Source organism: Aptenodytes forsteri, unplaced genomic scaffold (genome assembly GCF_000699145.1).
Source record: "Aptenodytes forsteri isolate BGI_AS27 unplaced genomic scaffold, ASM69914v1 Scaffold349, whole genome shotgun sequence".
In the NCBI taxonomy this organism is placed as follows: domain Eukaryota; kingdom Metazoa; phylum Chordata; class Aves; order Sphenisciformes; family Spheniscidae; genus Aptenodytes; species Aptenodytes forsteri.
In genome coordinates this window covers 3643454-3665670 of record NW_008794452.1, presented here as the reverse complement: position 1 = coordinate 3665670, position 22217 = coordinate 3643454, and the positions used below count along the sequence as shown (strand labels likewise).

Below are 22217 nucleotides of genomic sequence, written 5' to 3'. Positions count from 1 at the left end.
CAGTGGGGCTGCCGGTGCGGTCGTCTGTCACGGTGTATGAGTGCTGGGCTCCAGCTCGGCGGTGCTGGCGCTGCAAGAGTGATCCAGTTTCTGAGACTCCCGGGGCTCCGCGTAAGCAGTCCACGTGCTGTTGGAAAGAGGTTTTCCTTCAGCTGAGGCTTGTGCTTGGAAGCAGCGCTTTGCTGTTTGACAGTATTAAGAATACTAGTTGTACAGAGTGAAAAAAACCACAACCAAATAACAAAACCCCACTGAAATGTGTGTGTATGTTGGTTTTAAGGACTTTGGAATTGTGTTTCTTTGTGACTTTCAAAAACTCACTTACTAGGAATATATAAAGCCTATAACTTAACTTGCTTGTAGTTGCTTTGTCAGCAGCTCCTTCACCGGTGATATTGGTGCAGGGGCTGTTCTGTGAGGGGCTGTGGGGAAGTGGGGTTTGCAGGGATGGCAGTCTCTCTTACTCTGTGAGAGTCAAAACAACAGTCCCGTAGTCACAAAGCACTTGGGTTTGTGTCTCTTAAGAAACTTAGTCCTTTAAAGACCTGTGGTCATATATCTGCTTCCACCATCTCCAAGGCAGGATGAATATATACTTAGGGTGTGCCTTACAAGTGTTTGCTTGGTCTGTTGTTTAAAAGGTCCAGTATAAATAGTTGTAGCACAGCTCTTGGAGGCTCTCTGTTTCTGTATTTCACTTGAGAACTGCTGTACTGGGTTAATCTGAGGTACAAACTGTCTCCATCTGTAGCTAGTCCAGGTGCTTACAGGGGAGTGTAGGGAGAGGAAAATACTCTTTTCCTTGGAATCCTTCTCAAGGAGCTTTGGTAGCCCAGTCCCACCTGAATTTGCCCAATTCCTTTCTGAGGCCACTTTGAGCTCCCACAGCGTCCTACGCCAGCAAGTTCCACAGTTCATGTGCGATGGTGTACTTCATTGCCTCTGCTTTTCTGCATCTGGAACTGAATGGTCCTTGGGCCTCAGGTTGGGAGAATAAATAGCAACTCTTTTCCCTTCATGCACCATTATTAATATTATTATTACTTTTCCTACTAAGTCCTGGTAGCCTGTGTGTCTTCTCAAAACTGCTGAGCAAAGAGTGACTATACTAAGGGTACTGTTAGGACTCCATGACTTTTCTTGATTAGTTATACCTAGTTTAGAACCCATAGTTACATAGACATGGCCAGTTGTTTTAGCCTGAAATTCTGCATTTTCAACTGGATTTTATTTTCCAGTCACTCGGTAGGTAAGTATATTATGCAAATAATTGCAACTGCCTTTAGATTTGACCATTCTGATTTGGTATTTAAGCATAGATATTGAACTTGAGGTACTGAACTGTGTCTTCATTTTTCTCAAACCTTTTTCAATTTTTCAGATTGATTCTGAATGCTGGTTTCATTCAAATTTTGTACTCTTATAGCCCCTCCCAGTTTGATGTTGTTCGACACTTTGCTGTCATGCATTTAAAAATATCATGTATTTTCCATAATCAAAAACACTAGTTAAAAATGTACTGGATTCAAGATAGACCCATAGAGAATACGTGGCCATTAAGAAAAAATTATTACAAGATTTTTAAATATGGACTTCTTTCACATCACTTGAAATACTTTTGCAAGGTCATTATTCTGTCTAATGCATCAAAATAGGCTGAAAGGGGGCTGGGGAATGGCACCATCTTATTGAACAAATGCTTGTACTTTGCTTTTTTCAGTGCGTCTATTTAATATAAATACTAAGAGGGTTAAGAGGCTTTCATAGGGTAGTAATGCAAATTATGAGAAAAGTATGTAATCTCCCTTTTTGATATGGTACAAATTACAGCTGGAACTGAACACGCTCTTCCAGACAAATTTCATGTAAGATGCTGAATACTTAGGGATAACAAAAAGCTGTGATAGCAAATGTTTCCTCATCCCCATCATTTGCCTTATGACTGTTTTAAGCAATATTTAAAAGACGACATGTTCACTACAGGGAAAGGATAGTGTGTGAAATGGAGGAATGAGGCGGCACGTTATAGTTTGGGGTTTTTCTTCTGTCCAAATAATATTGGCAAAGGTACAAGACAGAACAAAAAGCAGAACTTCTTCATCTAGATGTAGAAAAAGGTGCAGCTGTCTTATTCTAGAGGAAAAATGTTTTCAAGTCCTTTCAGAGTAATAAGCAATTGATAGGGAAACATTATCTGTGTAAAAAATTCTTAGTATTTTTAATACTTCATTTCATGTCTCAAGTGTGTGAGTTTTATAAACAATTTTTTTTTGCCTAATACAAATGTAATTTATATTTGAGGGATGGTGGTTCAGAAGTACAGCGGAATCATCAAAACAGTAAGGTGTTACATAGTGGAAAACCAGTTTAAACAGGGCCCTGGCCCTTGAGGGCCAACAGGAGTGGATCTTTGCAGTGTGTGGGGGGTCAGTACAGCTGCAGCCCCCAGGGAGCCACAGGACAAACCAAGGACCGACCCACGCAGGGCTCTCTGCAGTTGGGCTTCATCTGCGGCTGTGCCGGGCGACTGAGACCACCACCCCAAGGGAAACAGAGGCTTTGCCTGTCGGCATTACCTGTGCGAAGACAAAACACAAGTGAAATACTTGCGTATGTGATGCCAAAACATGCCCCAAACTCCTGTGTGGTGCAGGTTCCTTACAAGGAAGCTTCTGGATGTGGCTGTCTAGGGTTGGGGTGGAAGCAGCAAGTGCCAAAGGTCAAAGGAGCTTTGGGCTGGGTAGAGAAAGGGTGGCAGAGCTGCGAGGTACTGAAACACCACCAGAAATAAACACTCTTGTTCAGCAAATACATCTAAAGTTAATGTAGGATTTGGAAGGAGAAGAGTAGTTTTCTGAAGGACAACATTGCATGGTGGTTTAGGAGGTCGTTTTACCAAAGGCAGCGCAGAGTAGCTTCATTCAGGCTTTATTTTTCCAAGGGAGCAGATGGAAAAAAGCAATTATTTACTATATAATGCTTTATATTAGCTAGGGTATACCTTGACTTTATAGGGCATCTTTTGTTAAGTTTTTAAGATCTAACTAGAAATTAACAGAAACCAGAAATCAAATGACAATTTTAATAGACTTTAGAACAGAGTGTACGAGTATAAAACACTGGTTTTGTATTTCAAAAGTTGCCGGAAGATAGCCAGTCATTTTAAACAGTCTTCTACAAAACATATGCCAGTAGATTACATAAAAGACACTATATACAATATAAAAGAGCAGAAAACAACCCTCACTGTAAAAATAATTTAAAACAAAGTATTTCAATTCAAAATATCTCCTATAGCACAAACTAATACATTGTGACATGCAAGTGAAAACTAAACATATTGCATTCTTTAGAGTAGCCAAATAAGAGCTGTATTAAATTTGGACAATGAGACAACATGCCAACATTTTCTGATGAATACAGGAGGCTGTTCTGAAATATTTATTAACTGATGTATCATGTTCAAAGAACAGCTACTATACATCTTCCAAAATGTAATAAATATTAAAGCAAAGTGTATGAATAATCTACATCGTAGAGTTCATTTGGGCCAATGCTGAAAAAGTGGTTTATAGAAAAATGCCGTTTCACTTACTACTGCACTGTGCAATTTTACAAAATAGTTCTAAAGGCTTGGAAACGATCCACACTTGAAGATTTGCAACATCCAGTTTTAAGGCAGCCTAGCACTTGAATATACAATGTCATAATTTGAGTAGCTGCTTTGCTTTTAATATGCAAGGTGGAGCTAGCAGGTGGACAGTTATTTTCCCAACCTGAGACATGGCCTCAAAACAGCGTGCTTCCAGGTTGGGTTACTAATCTGCCTTTTATCCACTCAGCAGTGCAAGCAGAGGCTCTCGGTATTTGAGTTAGTTTCCCCTGGTTTTGTTACCAATAAGGATAAAGGAAGAGCTTATCTTTTCGCGCCCTCTCACATGCTGGTAGAAACACTATTCTGAACTCAGCCTAGCTTCCGCATTAGAGCCTTGGCAATTTATCAAATGCTATTTTTAATGCGAGCTGCGCTATATTTGACTTTTGTATACAACGTGAAAAACTTCTACTGTGGGGGATCCATTTTGTTTAAAATGCCAGTATTGTAATTGCAAAGGAGCCAATGTCAACATCGCTTCATGTCCACAGGAAGTATTAAAACTCGGTAACCTAAGCATTTTCACAGCACTTCTTGATCAGTCTAAACCCCATAGGATTTCTCAAGTGCTCGCTGTCTTCTTTCCATTTAACTATCTACTCACATTTAAGTATGTCTCAAACATACAAAGTAACTGTTCAAGCAAAAAATTAGCTGCCACAGTAGGTCTTAGAAAATGCCAGTGTTTAATGACAGACTAGGCGAGAATAAAAGGTTTAGCAGAAGCATAAGAAGGTTTTAAATAAACCAAACTGTTACAAAGCAAGAGGTGTGAAAATACCATTCTTTGGTCTAAATTAGCTGTTCCCTTTATATTAGTTTAACATTCCGATGGCTTTTTCAAAACTGTTTAAAAATAACATAAGCTGAAATTTATTAAGCAAAAATATGTATTATATACATGGATGCCTGATCAGACAGATGAACTTAAAAGTGAACATCGTGACAATTGTTTAGATATTCCTAGTACCTTAAAAAAAAAAAAAAGATGAGTTAGTGTTGAGTGCGCAGTAATAGAACTTTATTGAAAAAGGTAAAAAACTAAGCATGAAAATCTGTTTTAGTTGTTTATAAAGACTACATCCTTATGGTTTTGTTGCTCTAAATTCAGACGTAAACATTCATTCTGACATGCCAAAGCTCCTAATGCTGGTGGAAAGTTCCTGAAACCAGTCTGTGATCGCTTTACAACTTGTTGCTTGGATGATCAGTCCCTGCAGCTTCATTTGCATAAGCTGATTCATCAGCTGCCGATTCATCTTGTTCAACTCCATCTTCCCCGAATCCAGGTTCCTCTTCCCTTTCAGGAGCATCCTCATCCTCTATGCCATTGTAAAATTCTTCAATCTCACTCTCATCCTCCACATCTAAGCTCTGACTACGACATGAACCACTTTCACTACTACTCCCACAAGAGCTGGAAGATATGATATCGTCTTCAGAATCTGAGTAAACCTCAGCACCATGGAAAATATAGCGATTTGGTGGCAAAAATAGATACTGAGTACCTGAAACAGAATTTTAAAAGTCAATAAAAGGCTAAAATAAATTATTTCTACAAGGTCTTGCAGACTTCTGGTTAAAAGGTACCTACCTGCATATATGTATTTTCAACAGTGAAACTTACCTGACAAATCAGATTACATTAGAAACACATTTATTTCAATGTATGTGTGTTTATTATGAAGCATGTAACAAATGCTTCACTGGAAAGCTCAGCATTCCTTTCCCCCCTCCCTTTGACACAAAAGAGCATTTAAACTTCAATGTTTAGCAGCTTTTTTTCATTGGTATACGTATTCACAGGTAGATTTCTGTTATTTGTAACAGAACCGGAGCCCACTGCACAGAGTATTTGACAAAGTTTAAAACCAGCCTTTGCTTTGGAAAGCTGCAATTCAATCAATCAGCTTCATCCATGCTGATTTTCTAGTGTGATAACTCCTTACATCAGTTAAGAGACCGCATACTGGAAGGCTTCCTTGGGAAGCCTAAAGTTTCCTTCCAAACGTGCCTGGCTCCAGCTGTGAGATTTGCTTTTCAACTCCTATCATGACTTCATCTTTCAGTTCCACTGCCATACCAAATTATGCCCTAGTGTGACCAGCTTCTGAACACCTGAGGATCAAACTAATTTTTCTGAAAATGCATTTGAAAATGTTAGAAACTGATTTATTTTTTGATACTTACCTTCAACCTCCTAAACTTTGATCTTTTTAGGGAGTATGTAATCACTGATTATAAAACCTATTATGAATTTAAAAAAAATGTCTTACTGGCTTCTCCAAAAGAAATAAATGATAGAATGATGAGTTATGTAGACACTTGTCTGAACAAAAATAACCACCAAACCCCACTGATTCCCCCAAGGGTAACTTATTTATTGCTTTAAAGTAAGTCTAGAATAAACATCTCGGCCAAAAAACGCAAGATACTGAAATGAGTTAACACTTACCATCCAGCCTTTTGCTAATCTGTTCTTTTGCAGATCTGTTTACCCAGCACTTCTTCAGTATTTCATTTTTTTCTTTATTTTCTCCGTTGTTAGATCCATTTTCCTTCATTGTTTCAGAGTTCATTAATTCATTAGTAGGATTTTCAGGGTTTTCTGACGATGTCTGTGTGTCCTGAAGCTTTTCCTCTGTGCAGGTCCCTTTAGTTTCTGAGGCAGGATCACAGTTTTCTAACTTATATTCAGCTGGGTGTTCTGAAGACACCACTGAAGTATCTGGTGGAGTCATCCTTTCTGGTGAACTAGAGTCTTCTGAAATGTTTAAAGGGGTAGGCGGTAGCTCGGCTGAGTGTATTTCAAGCTCCTTGTGCGTTCGTGGAGGCTTTTCTGTTATTTCTGAAAGTTTTACTGAGTTGTAGCAAAGTTTTGTATATTCACTACCTAGCCTTTGACATAATTCATTAATAATAACATCACAGTCTCCAAGAAGCTCCACGTCAAAGTGTAGATGAGGCAAAGGTTCCCTATTAATTAAGATCTGAGGCACTTCATGGGGGATGGAACCTATATATAGAGAAGAGGATTTAAAGGTAGTCACTTCAGTTTCACTTTCAGCAGAGATCTACTTAGAAAGTTTGATTCTTCAGACTTCTCTTCATACATTCACTTGCAACAAGACCAAAACAGATCAGGAAGAAGACAAGCAAATCTCAAATTTAACAACAGCAGTTTGAGGTGCTATACCTACTGTAGCCTGTCTAGATTCCCCCCCCGCCCTTTTTTCCAGTAGAAAGTGTTCCTCTATCACCTAGAAACACGTGCACAGAAATACTGACTACAGCAATATCTGGTCAACTGTTAAAAAGATTATTAAAATTAATACTATAATCTCTTAGAAGAACTGTGTTGATTTTGCGCATTCATTGTATGTCCTTAAGTGCACATGAAGAATATACTGCTGGTAAATGACATCCCATTAATTAGGTCAAAATATTTCCAGGTACAGTCTACGCTGTACAGGGTTGCTCAACCCATTTCTGACATTTAGGCTTCCAAAACCCACCAGTTTGGTAACCTAGCATTGATTCCTCAGATAACCAGCTCATGAAATCCAGTTCTAGGACACAGAAAGAGCAGTGGTTTCTGTAGTGGATCCTAACTTTCCAGTCCTCATGCATTTCCCATCAGCCTAAACACTAGGCTCTGCCTCTTGTACAGCAAAGAGGATGTTATTACAAAGGCCATGGGTCTTGTATGTTTCCAGTTAATAGCAGATGTCCTTCTCAGGCTTACACGCCAAGAGAATTTCTTTAGTACCAGTAAGTCTTGCACTCAGTAGGCAAATAAATCACCTGTCGTGGTATTTTCTCAGCCTTCCTGAAGGGCATTTTTCTATAACGTATATTAACAGAGATGTTTTTCCTTATCGCTTTTAAAAGATAAGGATCCAAATGGTGACACACTATATAATGCCCACTGTGTATCATTTAGAATTAAGTACTGACTTTAAGATAAGCTACAGCTCAGACACCTGATATACTTGATCTGTTTTTTTGACACTACATTTATCTTTCTAAAGATGCTTCCTTTCTAAATCTTTCAAGTAACTCTCAAAGCATATCACAAGCAGGGAGAGAAATTAATTGAATCTCAGAACAAAGTCAAGTTTTCAGAGAGTAGTTTTTCAGATTATCATTTCACTACCTTGAGATCTGCCTGGAGTGTAGAAAAAGCACTTAGAATTTGTTACTTTCTCCATTTTGCATTTCAGCTTTACATAGGCAATCAGTTTTCATCTTAGAAAACTAGATGCTTAATCTGGTTTCTTCACTGAATCAAGCCAAAAGCATTTCTTAGAGCTCTTAACTGAGAATTGCACTTTTGATCCAAATTTTTGGAAGAAAATATTACCAGAGATAGTCACTTACTTGGAATCAATGCTACTGGTCTTACTTTCAGTGAAGACCCAATAACAATAAGGAGATCAACTTCATTTTTGTCATACTTCATGGCGCGATGGAACTGCTCAGGTAAGTTCTCTCCAAAGAACACTATGTCTGGCTTCATGATAGCGAGCGGTTCATCAGGTGGACATCTGGGACATCTAGGTACAACCTGCATTAGAACAGCTTCTATTACTACAATTCAAGGCTGCGCCCTTGAAAACCTCACATTTTACCAATTCACAGTGACTTATTTCGGCAAAAGACAAGGAAGTTTCAGTGGTATTTTCTCATTTCATTTTTCTGTGGAGGTACAGACAAGTACATTTCTTACTCTGGGCTGCAGCAACTACACACAGAAATAAAACTGCAGCAGGAATAAAGGGGGAGTCCTCTTAAGTCAAAAGGGAGAAACCACGCAGATCTACACCACAGTTCTTATCCGACAACTAAGCCAAAGTCCAGAAGTCATGCTCAGCACCAATAAGTAATTACCTCCTATTTGATAGGAATGTATTTTTCTTGGTTTAATCAGAGCAAAAACTTAGATTTCGCTGTGAGTTTCCATTATAGGATCTGATATCAAACCCTTCCTAGTCAAAGAGTATACTGTAGAGCTTTACCTCTCTACTTTCTCCTCTCCTCCAAAAGGGTATGTGTGTTATACACATAAAGCACCATGACACTGTAGCAGGTGGGCTAGCAAAAAGCATATAGGACAAGAACATAGGAAAGAACTTTTCGTTTGGTTTCCCTTTTAAAGTTTTCTAATTCCTCCAAAAATAGAGCAGAATCCTTGTTCACTAAAAAAAGTGAACAAGAGTTATGTTTGTGGAGAAGTAGGTTCCCTTTCCTCCTGAAACCAGAGGATTTTCTGATCTCTCAAATCCTTCCTGTCTTAAGACTTCTTCAGAGAAAGGAAAAACAAGAAGATGAGCAATGTGAGTACGTACAGACAATACTTCAATTACTACTGAGCAATGTTTCTTTCAAATAGTTCAAGTCTTCTCAGCTGTACTGTTAAAATACGATACCCCAGAATAAATCTAAGGAGCTAAATGTAGCTGCAATCTTATAGCAGTCATCACAAGCAAATTAGTGCTATGTAAAGGTGTAAAGAGATGTATATTGCCTATTGTAATAGGAAAACATATGAAAACTGACATGTAAATGCATAACAACTCCCTTTTGTACACAGAAGATATGCAGAAAAAATAATACAGAACTTAGAAAGTTTAAATCAAAGAACTAGATTATGGATGTCTGCAGTAGAACAAAAGACCACGCTTTCCATGTGAGAAAACATCACAAGTAAAAGGCCTTCCTCTAGTGTCAAAAGGACCTTTCCCAAAAATTTAAGTCTTCGAACAAAGAATCCAATCCTCCTTTGAAGAAGACCTTGTAGGAGGGATGCGTGAAGAGCAATATGGCACAAGAACTAGGAACTGGTGTGGAGGAAACCTTCACCACATACATACCCAAGCTAAAGAGTGTCTAGTAACCCCACGCTAAAGGGAAACCAACTAAAGAGCAACCAGCCAAAAACAAGCAGATGGGTAGAATGGATCTTGAACTTTTTCCTTGGATCTTTACATACTAGAAAGAGAGCTCATGACATACAAACAGCTTAAACTTTTCTGAAGCTTTTTACCCTGCTGTCTCTTCTGCTGATGTTAGTGATGCCTTTGCACTTTCAGTTGGAAGCTTAAGGAGGGAAAATAATTTGCTCTGTATTAGGAGGAGGGTGAAATGAAGACCTCTAACTTTTGATTTAAAGAGACCTAGTAATGTTAACTCTGTTGCCATCATTTCTCACAGAAGTCCAATTACTTGTGACTTATGGATCTCTGTGGAGCAACTGATGTCCCTATCCAAATCATCTGAGTAACTGTAATGGGCCCTTAAATGCGTTCCAACACTACGCTACTCACCAGCTTCTCTGCTAATCCTCAGAAAGGTCGTCAATAAGGGGGAAGATCTATTTCAAGAGCTGAAATTGATACCAAGAAGTTAAAGCTAGATAATTGGCCACTCGATTGCCTAGGGTCCTTTTTCCCTCCAGAAGTAGCACTCCCCCAAAACCCCACGGCCTCTGCTGATGTATTTCTCTAATGAAAGAGAAGTGGAACTTCTCATTGCCTACTGATGTTATCCATCTGTCAAAAACAAGATTAGTAAAGACTACGTTGGTTTAAGAATATCAAGAACTGGTGCACGTTTTCCATTTCTTGGGCCTTTTCTTCCTAAATCTGAGACCCTTTCACTATTTCTTGAAGCTGCCTAAAATAGTCAAAGCAAAGTAAAAGTGGTATTTTTGGAAGTGACTAAAAATTGTTTTACTCAGAAGTTCTATCTGTGTGATTTATAACTGCTGCTGCTTCTCATCCAGAAGGATGGTTGTGTACAGCAACCAGGAGAAAGAAACATGCTACAGGGAACTAGCACTTTATCTTGGAAGTGGCAAAAGAATGAAGAGCAGCAACAAGAAATGTGGTAGCTTTCTAAACAGACGATCTCAAACAATTCTCATTCTATGTTGAACGGAAATCCTGGCAGATTCCCAGGATGCTGGAAGCACTTACGACCATCAGAGGATGGACCAGAGCAAAGGAAAGGTAGTATTTTTAGGGAAAACTAAGGACCTGGGTCGATGTATAACTGAACTTTCACATAATGGAGGACAGCAGAGACTAGAAACTGCCTGTCTATTGGGACCCAGGTGCCAAAACCATTTTTGTGAAGGGGGACTTGCTAGAGAACAAAGCTGTTGAAATGGACAGTGTTTTATTTCGTAAGTACAGAAAAGGTTTCTTTTGATATCTAAGGAACCAAATTCTTATTCTAGAGGGGCAACAGAAAAAGAAACTGCATATTGCTGGTTTGGGAAATGCAGGCTATGGAATAAAGATAATGATGGCAAATAGAACAATTTTTTTTCACGCATAAAGGAGGAAGAGTATGTTTTCTTTCAATAGCGCTATTTCTTGTTGTGTGAAATTATATTTGGCAAGAACCATATTTATTTTGCATTATGAAAATAATTCAGTATTACAGCTAGGGCCTGCCCTGGAAAGATATACCTGGCAACAGTACTGTAAGATTAGGGCTGAGAGATTGAGTGTAAAGAGCTCCTTCAGTCTCATCTTGGGAGTAAGACCCTCTTTGTTCTCATTATGCAGAAGTATTGCTACAGGCTGCTTCTCTCCACTTCCCCACGCTTCCATTACTAACCACCAGCAGGGATGGGCCATCAGGGCAGAAGTTTGGTTCAGCATATAAACGTACAATGATTAAAGCGTTGTTAGGAAAAGGAGTCCTGACCCCTAACAATCAGAACAGAAAATTACAGAATACTTAGGAATGGTTGTTAGAAGAAAAAAACCCCTAAACTCCAACCAGCTGGCTTTGAAGGTAAAGGAGCAGCAAACATCTGTAAGATAAAAAAGTTCTCAAAAATAATGTTCTTAATAGCAAAGTAAACCAGATTTCACATTCAATATTTCAGTGTTACAAAGCTTCAGGCTTATGACGTTCGCGTTTCTTAAAGCTTTAATTTGAACATCTCTTCTGAAAGGCTTTCATCGAGTCTCATTTCAAATGTAATACTTCAAAGATTTACATCCCTTCCATGTTTCTCATCTAAGGTTGCAACTGTGAACTCTAAGCATTTATCAAAAACACGTGAGCCTGCAGAAGAAGAGTCCCCTTCCATTTGTATAAACAATATCTTTTTGATCCGAGAATCATCATCTCTGTTCCTTCAAAAGAAGGGGAAGAGTAGCAAAGAGGGTCTTGCCAAGCCAAAGGTTCACCTGCTCTGACGGAGCAGAACTAACTCCTGCCTTGGCCCTGGGGCACTTCAGACCCAGATGTGGGGAGTTCAGAATATGGAATAGTTCAGAAGTCCGAGTAAGCACATGTCAGAATGGAATAGTTCAGAAGTCCGAGTAAGCACGTCAGACATCTCATCTCATCTGATCCTCTTCCTTGCTCAGAGGCTGCTCTGTAGTTAGCAGTTTGTCCATGCATCATCTGCTGTTTAAACGTATTTTTAACGTAGGTAAATGCTCAAAGAGCAACTGATGTTATAAATAGCTAAGACTGCTTTCTCAGTGTGACTGAGTTCAGATTAAATTCAAACAGGTATAAACCCAACTTTCTACTTAGCATTTTAACCTCTGCTTTTCTTGGTGGTGCCATTAAAAATGGACTCCTACAGTTTTGTTCTGCTTTTTCCCATTACCTAATTTTTGCAGTATAGTATTTGAGTGTACTTTTAAATGCTAGAGGAAATGCTCAAATACAGATAGGCACTTTTATGAAATACATGCAAAGATATGTAGCCTTTTAAAAGCAGATCTTTTAAGCAATCCAAGGGTGGTGTTTTGGGGGTTTTTTGAGAGTTACTTATTAGAAAGCTGCAGTGAGTTAAAGTAAATTTTTACCTGATTGAAAATATCTCCTCGAACAACTTCACAATCAACTTTGTATTTACAGATCAGGCAGGAAGCTGTTGCAAAGGAACCTGAGGGGAAAAACCCATACAGTAGAAATAAGGATCTTCAGTCATTCAGATTTGGTCTTTTTGCCCAAGCTGTTTTGACACAAAGGCTGTTATGTTGCAGTGCTATAAAATCAGTCATTAAAAAGTCATTTACAATTAAGATAAGATACTTGTAATACTAAAAGTAGTTCTTCTAGATGTTAGCAGAAATCGTGTTTTAGGAGCAGGATATACATACTGTATATGTGCCAACAAAAATTATATTGTATCCTCTTATTCCCCCAACCTGTGCAAGCATATACAAGGAGGGGAGAACAGAACCTTCCCTTTCCCTCTTTACACAATTAGCAGTAGTGCCGACAGCTCTGCAAACAGCAGCAGCAGGACATGAACCCACATGAACTCAAGAAACTCGTTATCAAAGGGCAAAATAACTAAGAAAATGCATTAGTACAGACTTCACTGTAGGCAACTAAATAGCAGTATTGTTCCTTTCAGCAGAAGTGAGAGGTTACAGCTGTATTATTCAAATTGAAATACTGCTCTGAACTTGGTATCCAGCTTAGCTACCACGTTTATTATTTGGCAAGACCGTGTTAAGTTGGTTGCTCCATCCAGCCACTTGGTAGCTCTAACTGGCCTGTTTCTGAAGCAGCTGAAGGTGATCCCGAGTATCTGGTAGAGCATTCGTGTCTCCATCTGTCTAAAGGGAAAGCTTATCAGGTGGCTGACGACACACATGAAAATACACAGTGTCAAGTCATTGTGGCAAACTAGAGTGGCCTTTTGGTACGCACATGTGCAGGAGAGAGAGGCTTACAAGGCCTTTTATCTGCGGAAGGAATAACACTGGAAGTCGACAGAATGCTGAAGAATGAAGTGAAAAATTGACAGGTTTTCTCCTAATCATGAAACAAGGCTTAAAAAAAAAAAAAAAATTTGGAGATCTTTTTGACCCTGCACTGGAATGTGCCAGTCATACAGTAAAAGTCTGGAGCTCTCTAATCTCTAATGGTGATGCAAGGGCAGTAAGAAAGCCCTGCGACTGAGCAATGTACGGGGCGGTACAAAAGTCTCTCTTCAAAAGGAAACTTTTTGCAAGGTAACCATTAAGATGTTGAAAGCTTTGCAGAAGCTAGGAACAGCTAAAAACCTCTGGTACCAAAACTTTATCTGGAGTATTATTTTAAGCCACTCAAACCAAAGATATTTTCTGCTCATAACCTACGTACAGCAGCCAACCAACACACTGCTAAATGAAGGGATTCTGGGACTAAGTACAATATCAAAATATGCTTTGCTGATATTGTATCTGGGTAAAACAGAGTGAAAGCACAGAAAAACTTGGAGCAGATCGTTTATGAACAACTGGTGGTTCAGGTCTGCTAATCACTGCTGGCGTGGAAAGTGCACAGCTTCTGAAATGCTTGCTCAGCACTGCAACTCCAGAACTTGAGGGATTCCAAAGACTACAGGAAGTATGACAGTTATTATTCGCTCATTATAATTTGTTTATAGTAATAATTTAGTCCTTTATACAGTGTGTTAGGGACATGTCTGTCAGGCTAGGAGACCTAACCCTGTCTGAGGCATCTGTTGCTACCTACTTGCAACTCTTATTACATGAGTTATTTTTCACCGTCAAAAGGACTCGATCAAGAAGTTATGCTGCCCCATGCGCGAGTCGTGTAGCCAGCAGGCCACTGCCTTTGATCACTCAGCTACAGCAATGGCAAGGAATACGATCTAATTCCAGACATGTTGGTTGAATGCAAAAGCCATTTTAAATTCAGAAAATGCCTCCAAGATACAGTAGTTTTCATAGTAGCAACTTTACTGTAGGTCTGCAGTGTGAAATGGGTTCAGAGGTTCATATATGAACTCCCCAAATCATTACAAGGTTCCTGGTCATTTGGCACACTCATGATTAGCTTCCCATTGCCACAGCTTGACAAAAAAGAGAGAATAAATATAGCAGTATGAACCCTTACATAACAGAGTTTCAGTTTCTCTTCAGCCACTACCAGTGTCAACTAGCATTTGTTAAGGAGCAGCATAACTATATGTCAGATAAAGCTCGATATGCTCAAAACAACCTTTGCTAATTTCCAAAGGCCTCAAAATCTCAAAGCCCATAGCATGTTTTTAAAGAATCTTTTTAATTTAAAACCAACTTACACAGGACATACATACACTACAGATGGTCTGAAATCTAATTACTGTAGTGTGCAGCTGAAAAAATGGGAAGCTTGAGTGTGGCAGTGATGTGCAAAACCACAACCATGTAAGAAGTTAATGATAAATACCTCATACGGAATGACAACCAAAAGAAAATGCATGACACACCAAGCACAAATGGAAACTAGCGCTAGATTCGGGTTATTCGACAGGTAGGATTCTACTGTGCGCTGTTTGGTCACCATGACAGAGTACCATGTTTGCTCTGTCTGAAAAAAGAAAATTGACGGATCTGGCACTGAGCTAAGCTTTGTAGATAAGGGAACCAAGTGAGTTTGGTCCCTGGAAAAGGTGGAATTAGACAGACAGGTCTTACAAATGCGCCAACACTGCTTTTAAACAATTTATTTGCCAGAAGTCTACTAAATGATTCAAACGTGCACTTTAAGAACTAATTTTCTGCATCCTTAAAAAGGAATCCTTGGACTTTTAGCTTGACATTTGCAAGTCCTTGGAAATGGAAAGCATATCAAGCAACTAATTAAGAGATTCCACTTAATTTGGTATCATAATTACAGAATGTGTATGACACTGAAAGTGTAACAAGATGATCTTCGGTTCAACTGAACTGAACTGGTGATTAATCCACAATATTTTACACATGAGGTAAAGTCACTGATGTGGCGGGATGTTTTAAGATTTCAATGGAATATAACCTAAATAAAGAATCAGATAACAGCCAAACTCCATTTCATTGATAGGCAGTGAGAGGGACCTATGACAAGACTGATTTCCACACTACGTTCTCATATATGAATATAAAGAAGCACCAAATACATTTTAAAAGTTAAAGTCTAAGCTTGTGCAAACAGGGTGTGGATCTTCAGTGATACACAAAGACCACCATTTATCGAGCATAATTTCTGAAAGAAGTATTTCCACTTGAAACACTTCTGATTTAAATACTTAAGCTATGTAAAAAAAAAAATCAACATTTTAAAAGCAGAATATTTGCTGCCAATAGATACCAATTCAAGACGAAAAAAAAATAATTCCAATAGCGATTACCTTGTCACATGTACCAGTAAAAATCATTCCTACACATAAGAAAAGTGAAACTAAAACCACTAACCATGACACTGTATTATCCTTTGGATTCCTGCAACCTGTTCCAATGTATCTATGTTCTGAGTATAGTTGCGAAGTAGTTTTCCTTCTTTATCCATCAGAGCTATGAACTTGTGACAGAGAGATGGCTGGAATTGTCCTGGATAGATTTCCTAGGGAATTCAGAAGTAGGTTAGAAAGCATAAATGGATAGACAGTGTCTTTATTCCAACTGCAGCAATTCACACAGAGCTAAATATTATCAATAATAATTATGTCAGCAGTTAATGTTGTCACTCCCTTTGCATTTTGCCATTTCTCTCAGATCCAACTCTTCTTTCAACAGCTGAGCTTCTGATCACGTCAGGATGAATTGTGCCATGCAAGTTGGTATTTTGTTCTTCACACAGCCTAAAAGCAAGGTTTAGATCTTTTTTGGTTTTGAGAATTATGAAATAGGAAAGCTTTTTTCCTTTGTAAGTGTCAAGTAACCTCAATATTTGTTATTAGAAACATAGATGCTTTAACTGCAGTCTGACAAAAATTTCATGAGGAATTTGGATTCTGGTCTTTTGGTTTGGGATAAGCAGTTTTTACTCCTCAGCATTATCAGCAGCCGTTCCTAGAAGATGGAAGCCCAGAAAGCAGAATAGCATTGGATATAAAAAGGGAAGACAAGTGGTACTCAGACCAGCTTTGCCAATTTAGCCAGTTACAGTAGTCATCAAGTTAAAACCACATGGCTTAGCAAAGCAATTCCACTGTGCCTGACAGATGCTTAGCCCTTCCATTAAATCAAGGTAGAGGAGGTAGGTATATCTAAAGAGCATATGAAAAAAAATGTAGGCACTTTTGTAGAATGATCTGATGTTTGCTCACAGTGAACAAGGAGCCCGCCAAAAGGAAAAATTAAATGTGGGCACCCAGCTGAAAGCTTCACACTAGGAACCTCCGTCTAGAGTTGACCACCCTGGGTGGTACCTCTGGTTGCTGTGCGAAAAGGAGGACATCGGCAGCACCACCACCACTGTGTTGCTCAGGAGCACTTATTTAGGGGAGGAACTTGCATTCCAGACCCTCTGCCCTCCAGTCACTCTCTCTCTCACCACTGAACAGCAACTGGGCTGGAGTCTTACCTGGGAAAGTGAGGCCTTTTTACAGAGAAAGCACAAGAGTCACTGGCCAAAAGAAAGTTAGCAAGAAGGAGGCTGCTGCCTGCCTTTACCAGTAGATACTTCAAGCTGAACCAAAAGTTCTAGCACAACAGCGAACTGTTAAATTTATCTTTGTGACAGCTTTGCCTTCAGCTACCATACAGCCTAACTATTAACAAACAAAAAAGACTTTTTGAAGGCATTTGTTTTTCCCCACAATATTTCAAGTTACTCATAATTCTGAAGCTACGTGGGTCTTTGGAGTTGAACTGCAGCAATGATCAATGATTGCTCATAGTGCTATTACCTAGATTATGACTAGGCTATTACACAATTATAATCAGATAATCATGTGGTCCTAACAGCTTTTATATCTTAGTCTGAAGAAGCAAGACGTGTTCTGCCACTGAGCTCTGCAAATTTATTTGGCTGTTCTTTGTCCCTAGAATTAAAAATATTTAAGATTTCATGGAATAAGAAATTAATATTCTAACTGAGCTGATGGAGAGAAAAGGAGAAGGAGGAGAAATTATTTTAGTAAAAAAGTATCAGCCAAATTGGATTTGGACTATTCTTGTAAAACCTGTGTATAGGCAGGCTTCAGGTAAGTTGTTTTTTTTGTTTGCTGTGGGTTTTTTTGGGGGGGAGGGTTGTTGGGTTTTTTTAATTAAAAAAACAAGGAACTGAATATACTAATGAGCATCAAAATACGTATCTGGATAGGAGGCTTTCAGAGAAAGCCAAGCAGCTGAAGAATGCATTGATTTTTCTTTTCCAAGCTTTATAACGTAACAGAGCAGTAGTATAAATTGTGGGTAAAGGAAGGGAAGAAAGAGTGAGCACAACTAATAGTGATTGATTTTCACAAGTCCTTACTGGTTCTGTAGTAATTCTTAGAATATTTTGGTTTTGATTTTTTTGTCCTGAGGAAACTCCATGCTAAATGCCTTTTTTTTTGTTTGTTTCTACGAATGTCTACAGTTTCTACAATTCCTTCTTGTCTTGGAGATGTCCTCCCTGCTTTTTAAACTGTTTACTATCACTAATGTCTTTCCAAAAACTGCTGCATTCTCCCTTTTAAGCAAACACAGTCCCTGCAAAAAGGTTTTAATTCTCTAAGATGTACAGATCCTTGTGACAGCTATATCAAAACCTGAAACAAGAACAAACTTATTAGTGCATAAAACTGCTTTAGTCGTCTTTACTGTAAATACAGTGATAAAATGTGAATGTATTGTATGACATTGCTAAGCATGCCACAGCGTATCAAATTCAAATGTAGCTTTCCACATTACTCATGTGCTGGCCAAAAGTTTCTCATATTCTTTCATTTTTCAGAGAAAGTAACAGCAGCTAAAATTACTGAGGTTTGATCAAATAACTACAAGTTTTAATTTATCCTCCCTGAGATTAGAGACACCGTCTAGAATGGTTGTATATATAATGAACTTGTAACAGGAACAGTAAAAATAAGCTTAAAAAAAAAGAATGTTGCTAAATATTTCTAATAAGGCTAATACAATGACTGAAGTAACACTGAGGATATAAAATCGATAAATTGCAAAGACCTGCCCAAGGAGAGAGTTATGCCACTGAATGAGGTCTCTCATTAAAGCAAATTCAATATATTAACATATTTTTCCATCTTGTTTATAAAAAAAGACAAAGATACCGTTTTGTTAACAGAATAGTTTTATATCTGATTTGTGCATTTTAATATTGTTATCTGTCTTTACTGACCAAGATAAGAACTGTTGGAAAGCATACCTTTGCAAACTTAAAAAATGGCCTGGGATCCTTTCTGAAGTATTCTATATCAAACATTGCTTGAGGATCTGGAAGGTCTGGGAAGTCTACGGCAAGGCGTGCATAGATGCCATCTCTTGATCTAAAGTCAGGTATTCCACAAGACACGGACACCTGAAATATATTTTTGCAATCTGAAATAAGCAAAACTACATATTCGGCTATAAAGAGTTGCTATGGTACAAACTATTTGGGAAACCACGTTTCTGTATGCTCATGGTGCTCAGAGACATTAAGAACAAAACCAGTCTGGGTTCTCTGTATTTATTTTTCTTTTCTTTTTTTTTCCTTTTTTTGGACCAATATAACAATTCCCAAATCACAAGCAGGAGAAACAGCGCAGAAACAAAGTTTGACAACCGGACAATAAAAACCCTTTAGTACAATCTGTACAGGCAGTAATAGGACACCAGAACTTACTTTTACTACTGGAAGTTTTGTAAGAAGCAAACAAAAATTTAAAATACCGTTGCATTAAGTTTGATTAGTAAGTGTTCATTGATCTGCCAACTTAGGCTTGGGCACGGTGGTTGATTTTTTTTTTTTTAACATGCTAACACAGCAACAGAATAGATTCTTACTTTTGATGAATAAACCCCTTTTGATAAACAAACGTTCTTTATCAAAGCATCGTAGTAGTCAATAAAGACTAAAATTTATTGTCTCCGACTACCCCAAAATACTGCGGGAAGAGGAGGAGAAACAGGTGTACGACAGCAATTCTAGAAAGAACAAGATTGGGTAACAGAAGTAGCAGTGCTTTTCTAACAACCTGATTTGAATTACTCATCTTTTCTGAATGGTGTCACACCCTCTGTGTATGAACAACAGAAGCAAAAAATGATCAACTTTTATATCATGATCTGGTACATAGGTATAAAGCTGCAAAGGTACAAGTTTAAAAATGTTCTTTAGTAAAACAGTGAGTAATCTTATTACCGTCATAGAGAGGCACATGGTAAAAGTAAAATTCAGCCTACTGAAATCTAATCAAACTCTCCTTATGATCCTCCCCCCCAACTCTTTTCTTTTTCGAGTCCTATTTGTCTAGTCCCTCTAGCTCCATCAGGTATTTTAAGAGACCCACTGACATTTTGTTTAAAAAAATCATTACCTTTGTTTCAAATGAAAAAATGACTAGGATAGAAAATGTTCTGGAACAGGTAGATGTGATCTTATTCCATAACTATTTCGCATGGAAGCAACTGTTTAAGAGTTTAAACGTTTAAGAATATTTTCTTATAAGAAGAGAGATCTTGTAACTTCCAACTTAAGCTCCAGTCTTGCAGTGTGCATCGTTCTAGTGGACAGCTGTGCCTCCTCTTCCCATCTAGCTCAATTATTTGATTATGAACGTTGCGAGGGTCACATCACCTGCATGCTGTAAAGCACTGGATAAGTATTTAACCAACTGTCTATATATTCTCTCACTGTCATTGCAGCAATACGTACCCCAGCTCCAGTCAAGACCATTATTTTTTTGCATTCCTGTAAAAGTTTCACAGCATCATCAATAGTATTAATATCTTTTCGTTTTTTTCTTTTTGGTGGTTCTGAAAGAATATTTATGACAATTTGCCACAGTGTCATATCATCCAGTTCAGGTGGAGGAATTGTTTCTGGTAGCAGGTCTTTCAGAATTGTCCGTGGGTCTGTACCTAACATGAGATGCTGCTGAACGAAAGTGTAGGGACCTAAGAAAATTAAAAAAATGTAAGTATTTAAAATCAAGTCAAGTACTTCAGATGATTATGATCATCGTCCCATTTATTAATGCTTGCCACTACGATTTTATTAGTCCAATTTAATGCTTTGTTCATCAAAACGCCTGTATGTTTTGGTCTAAATTCTGAAGTGATAGTATAGCTAGGGTTCTTACTTTATTTTATGTTAACCCATGAAGGATTTCATAGAACGTTACTTAAGGTAGAAATCCCAGTTCATAGCAAACTTGGTGGCTCTCAGAGGTGCACTTATTTAGCAATAAGATTTTCACGATGTATCTCCATTTTATGGCTTCATTTGTATTTTTCCAACATTTTGTAAGGTATTTACAGTAGTAAGTTGAAGAGACAACAAATATACATATACTTTCTAGTCATATTATAAAACATCACTCTAAAGAGACAAATAGGACCCATCAATCCATGGATTTTTGTTCTTGTAGTCATCTAACACTAATGATTTCAGACATGACCTCTTAAAGCCATCAAATCAATCTTTCCAGAAACACTTCAGATTAGAGCAGTAGAAGGAAAATAGGTAAATCTTAAGAAGCTGAACTAAGAGGACCCAAATAGCTATCACTAAGGCTAGTTACAATACATATAAGGAAAACAATTGTTATACATATTTACCCAAAAGGTAGCAACAGTGATCCTGTAACAAGGGATCAGCAAAGACAACATATGGGCAGATTTTAAGTGGAATACTGTGTTATCATAATGTGTTTTCTTGCCGCTATTCTTATCAATACTGGCAAAATGAATGCTGTGGTATTATCACGCCTGTGTAAGACAAAAGACCTTAAGTCCCAACCCCACTGCACCCTGGAAGCCACTGTCCCACACAAATCACCAGTGACCTTAGCAGTTACCTTGCCTCTGTGCGAGACGAGAACTTTCTACCGAGTTCCTAACTGCCATGCTTAACTTATCTGTTGCTAATATGCAATATAGATGCAGACTAATAATTCCCAAACTGATGTAACTTAGGACAGTGAGCCCTACAGATTGGCTAAAATTATACAAAAATCATCTTGTTTCTTAAAGAATTAATACTAAGTAAATAGGCTAGAAATATGCCATAAATCTGCTCAGTTTAGTGAGTCTGTGTGTATGCTTTTAACATGGATCACGGCAGGATTTCTACACAAAAAAGACATTGACAATTTTAATCATAATACAGCAAGTTTAAAGAGGTTCATTTTTAAACTCCTTAAATAACATACAGAATACAGTCAGCAACTCTAAGCTGCTCAAAAGCAGTAATTGCCAATTTTTTTGCAACAGAAGAAATAATTTGAAGGCTGGGAAGAATTAAGTAACTGTTCAAAGGCAAACAGCATCTAAGAACATTATATAGGCTTCTACCTATACGTGGTCTTGGAGTCCAGTCACTAGAACTTGCATGTGAGGCTCTGTCATCTTCATCACTATCACAGGAGTGAAAACCATTGGCTATGATTTCATCACTAAAAAGGAAGTTATCTGCAAGACAGCACAACAATGATGGGTTACACTTGAGCCAAATGGCACAGATATATATTTAAATATATCACAAAACCTAAAATTGTATGCTTTTAAATTTGATTGCAATGAATTACAAATAGGAGTTTTGTCACACACAGAAAATTTCTACTTTTTTTGAGCTTACAGATACGCTTTCAAGCCTTCAGTAGATAGACTGCAGGATTTGC

The 22217-nt window shown here is 38.1% G+C and overlaps 1 protein-coding gene across 2 annotated transcripts; it reads right to left on the bottom strand.

Moving 5' to 3' along the window:
• Positions 1-3068: 3068 nt before the first annotated feature.
• Positions 3069-22002, bottom strand: SIRT1 (sirtuin 1). Of its 2 annotated transcripts, XM_019474933.1 has the most exons (8): positions 21892-22002; positions 20252-20493; positions 18761-18913; positions 15865-16012; positions 12496-12575; positions 8036-8222; positions 6111-6671; positions 3069-5163 (listed from the first exon to the last, which is right to left on the bottom strand). In XM_019474933.1, the coding sequence occupies exons 2-8, from the start codon at positions 20462-20464 to the stop codon at positions 4841-4843; spliced, it is 1665 nt and encodes a 554-aa protein (XP_019330478.1). In that variant the 5' UTR covers positions 20465-20493; positions 21892-22002; the 3' UTR covers positions 3069-4840. The 2 variants fall into 2 exon arrangements, with proteins under 2 accessions (XP_019330478.1, XP_019330479.1); XM_019474934.1 differs by lacking the exons at positions 20252-20493; positions 21892-22002 and adding an exon at positions 19914-20232 and having other exon boundaries at positions 4660-5163.
• Positions 22003-22217: the final 215 nt, after the last annotated feature.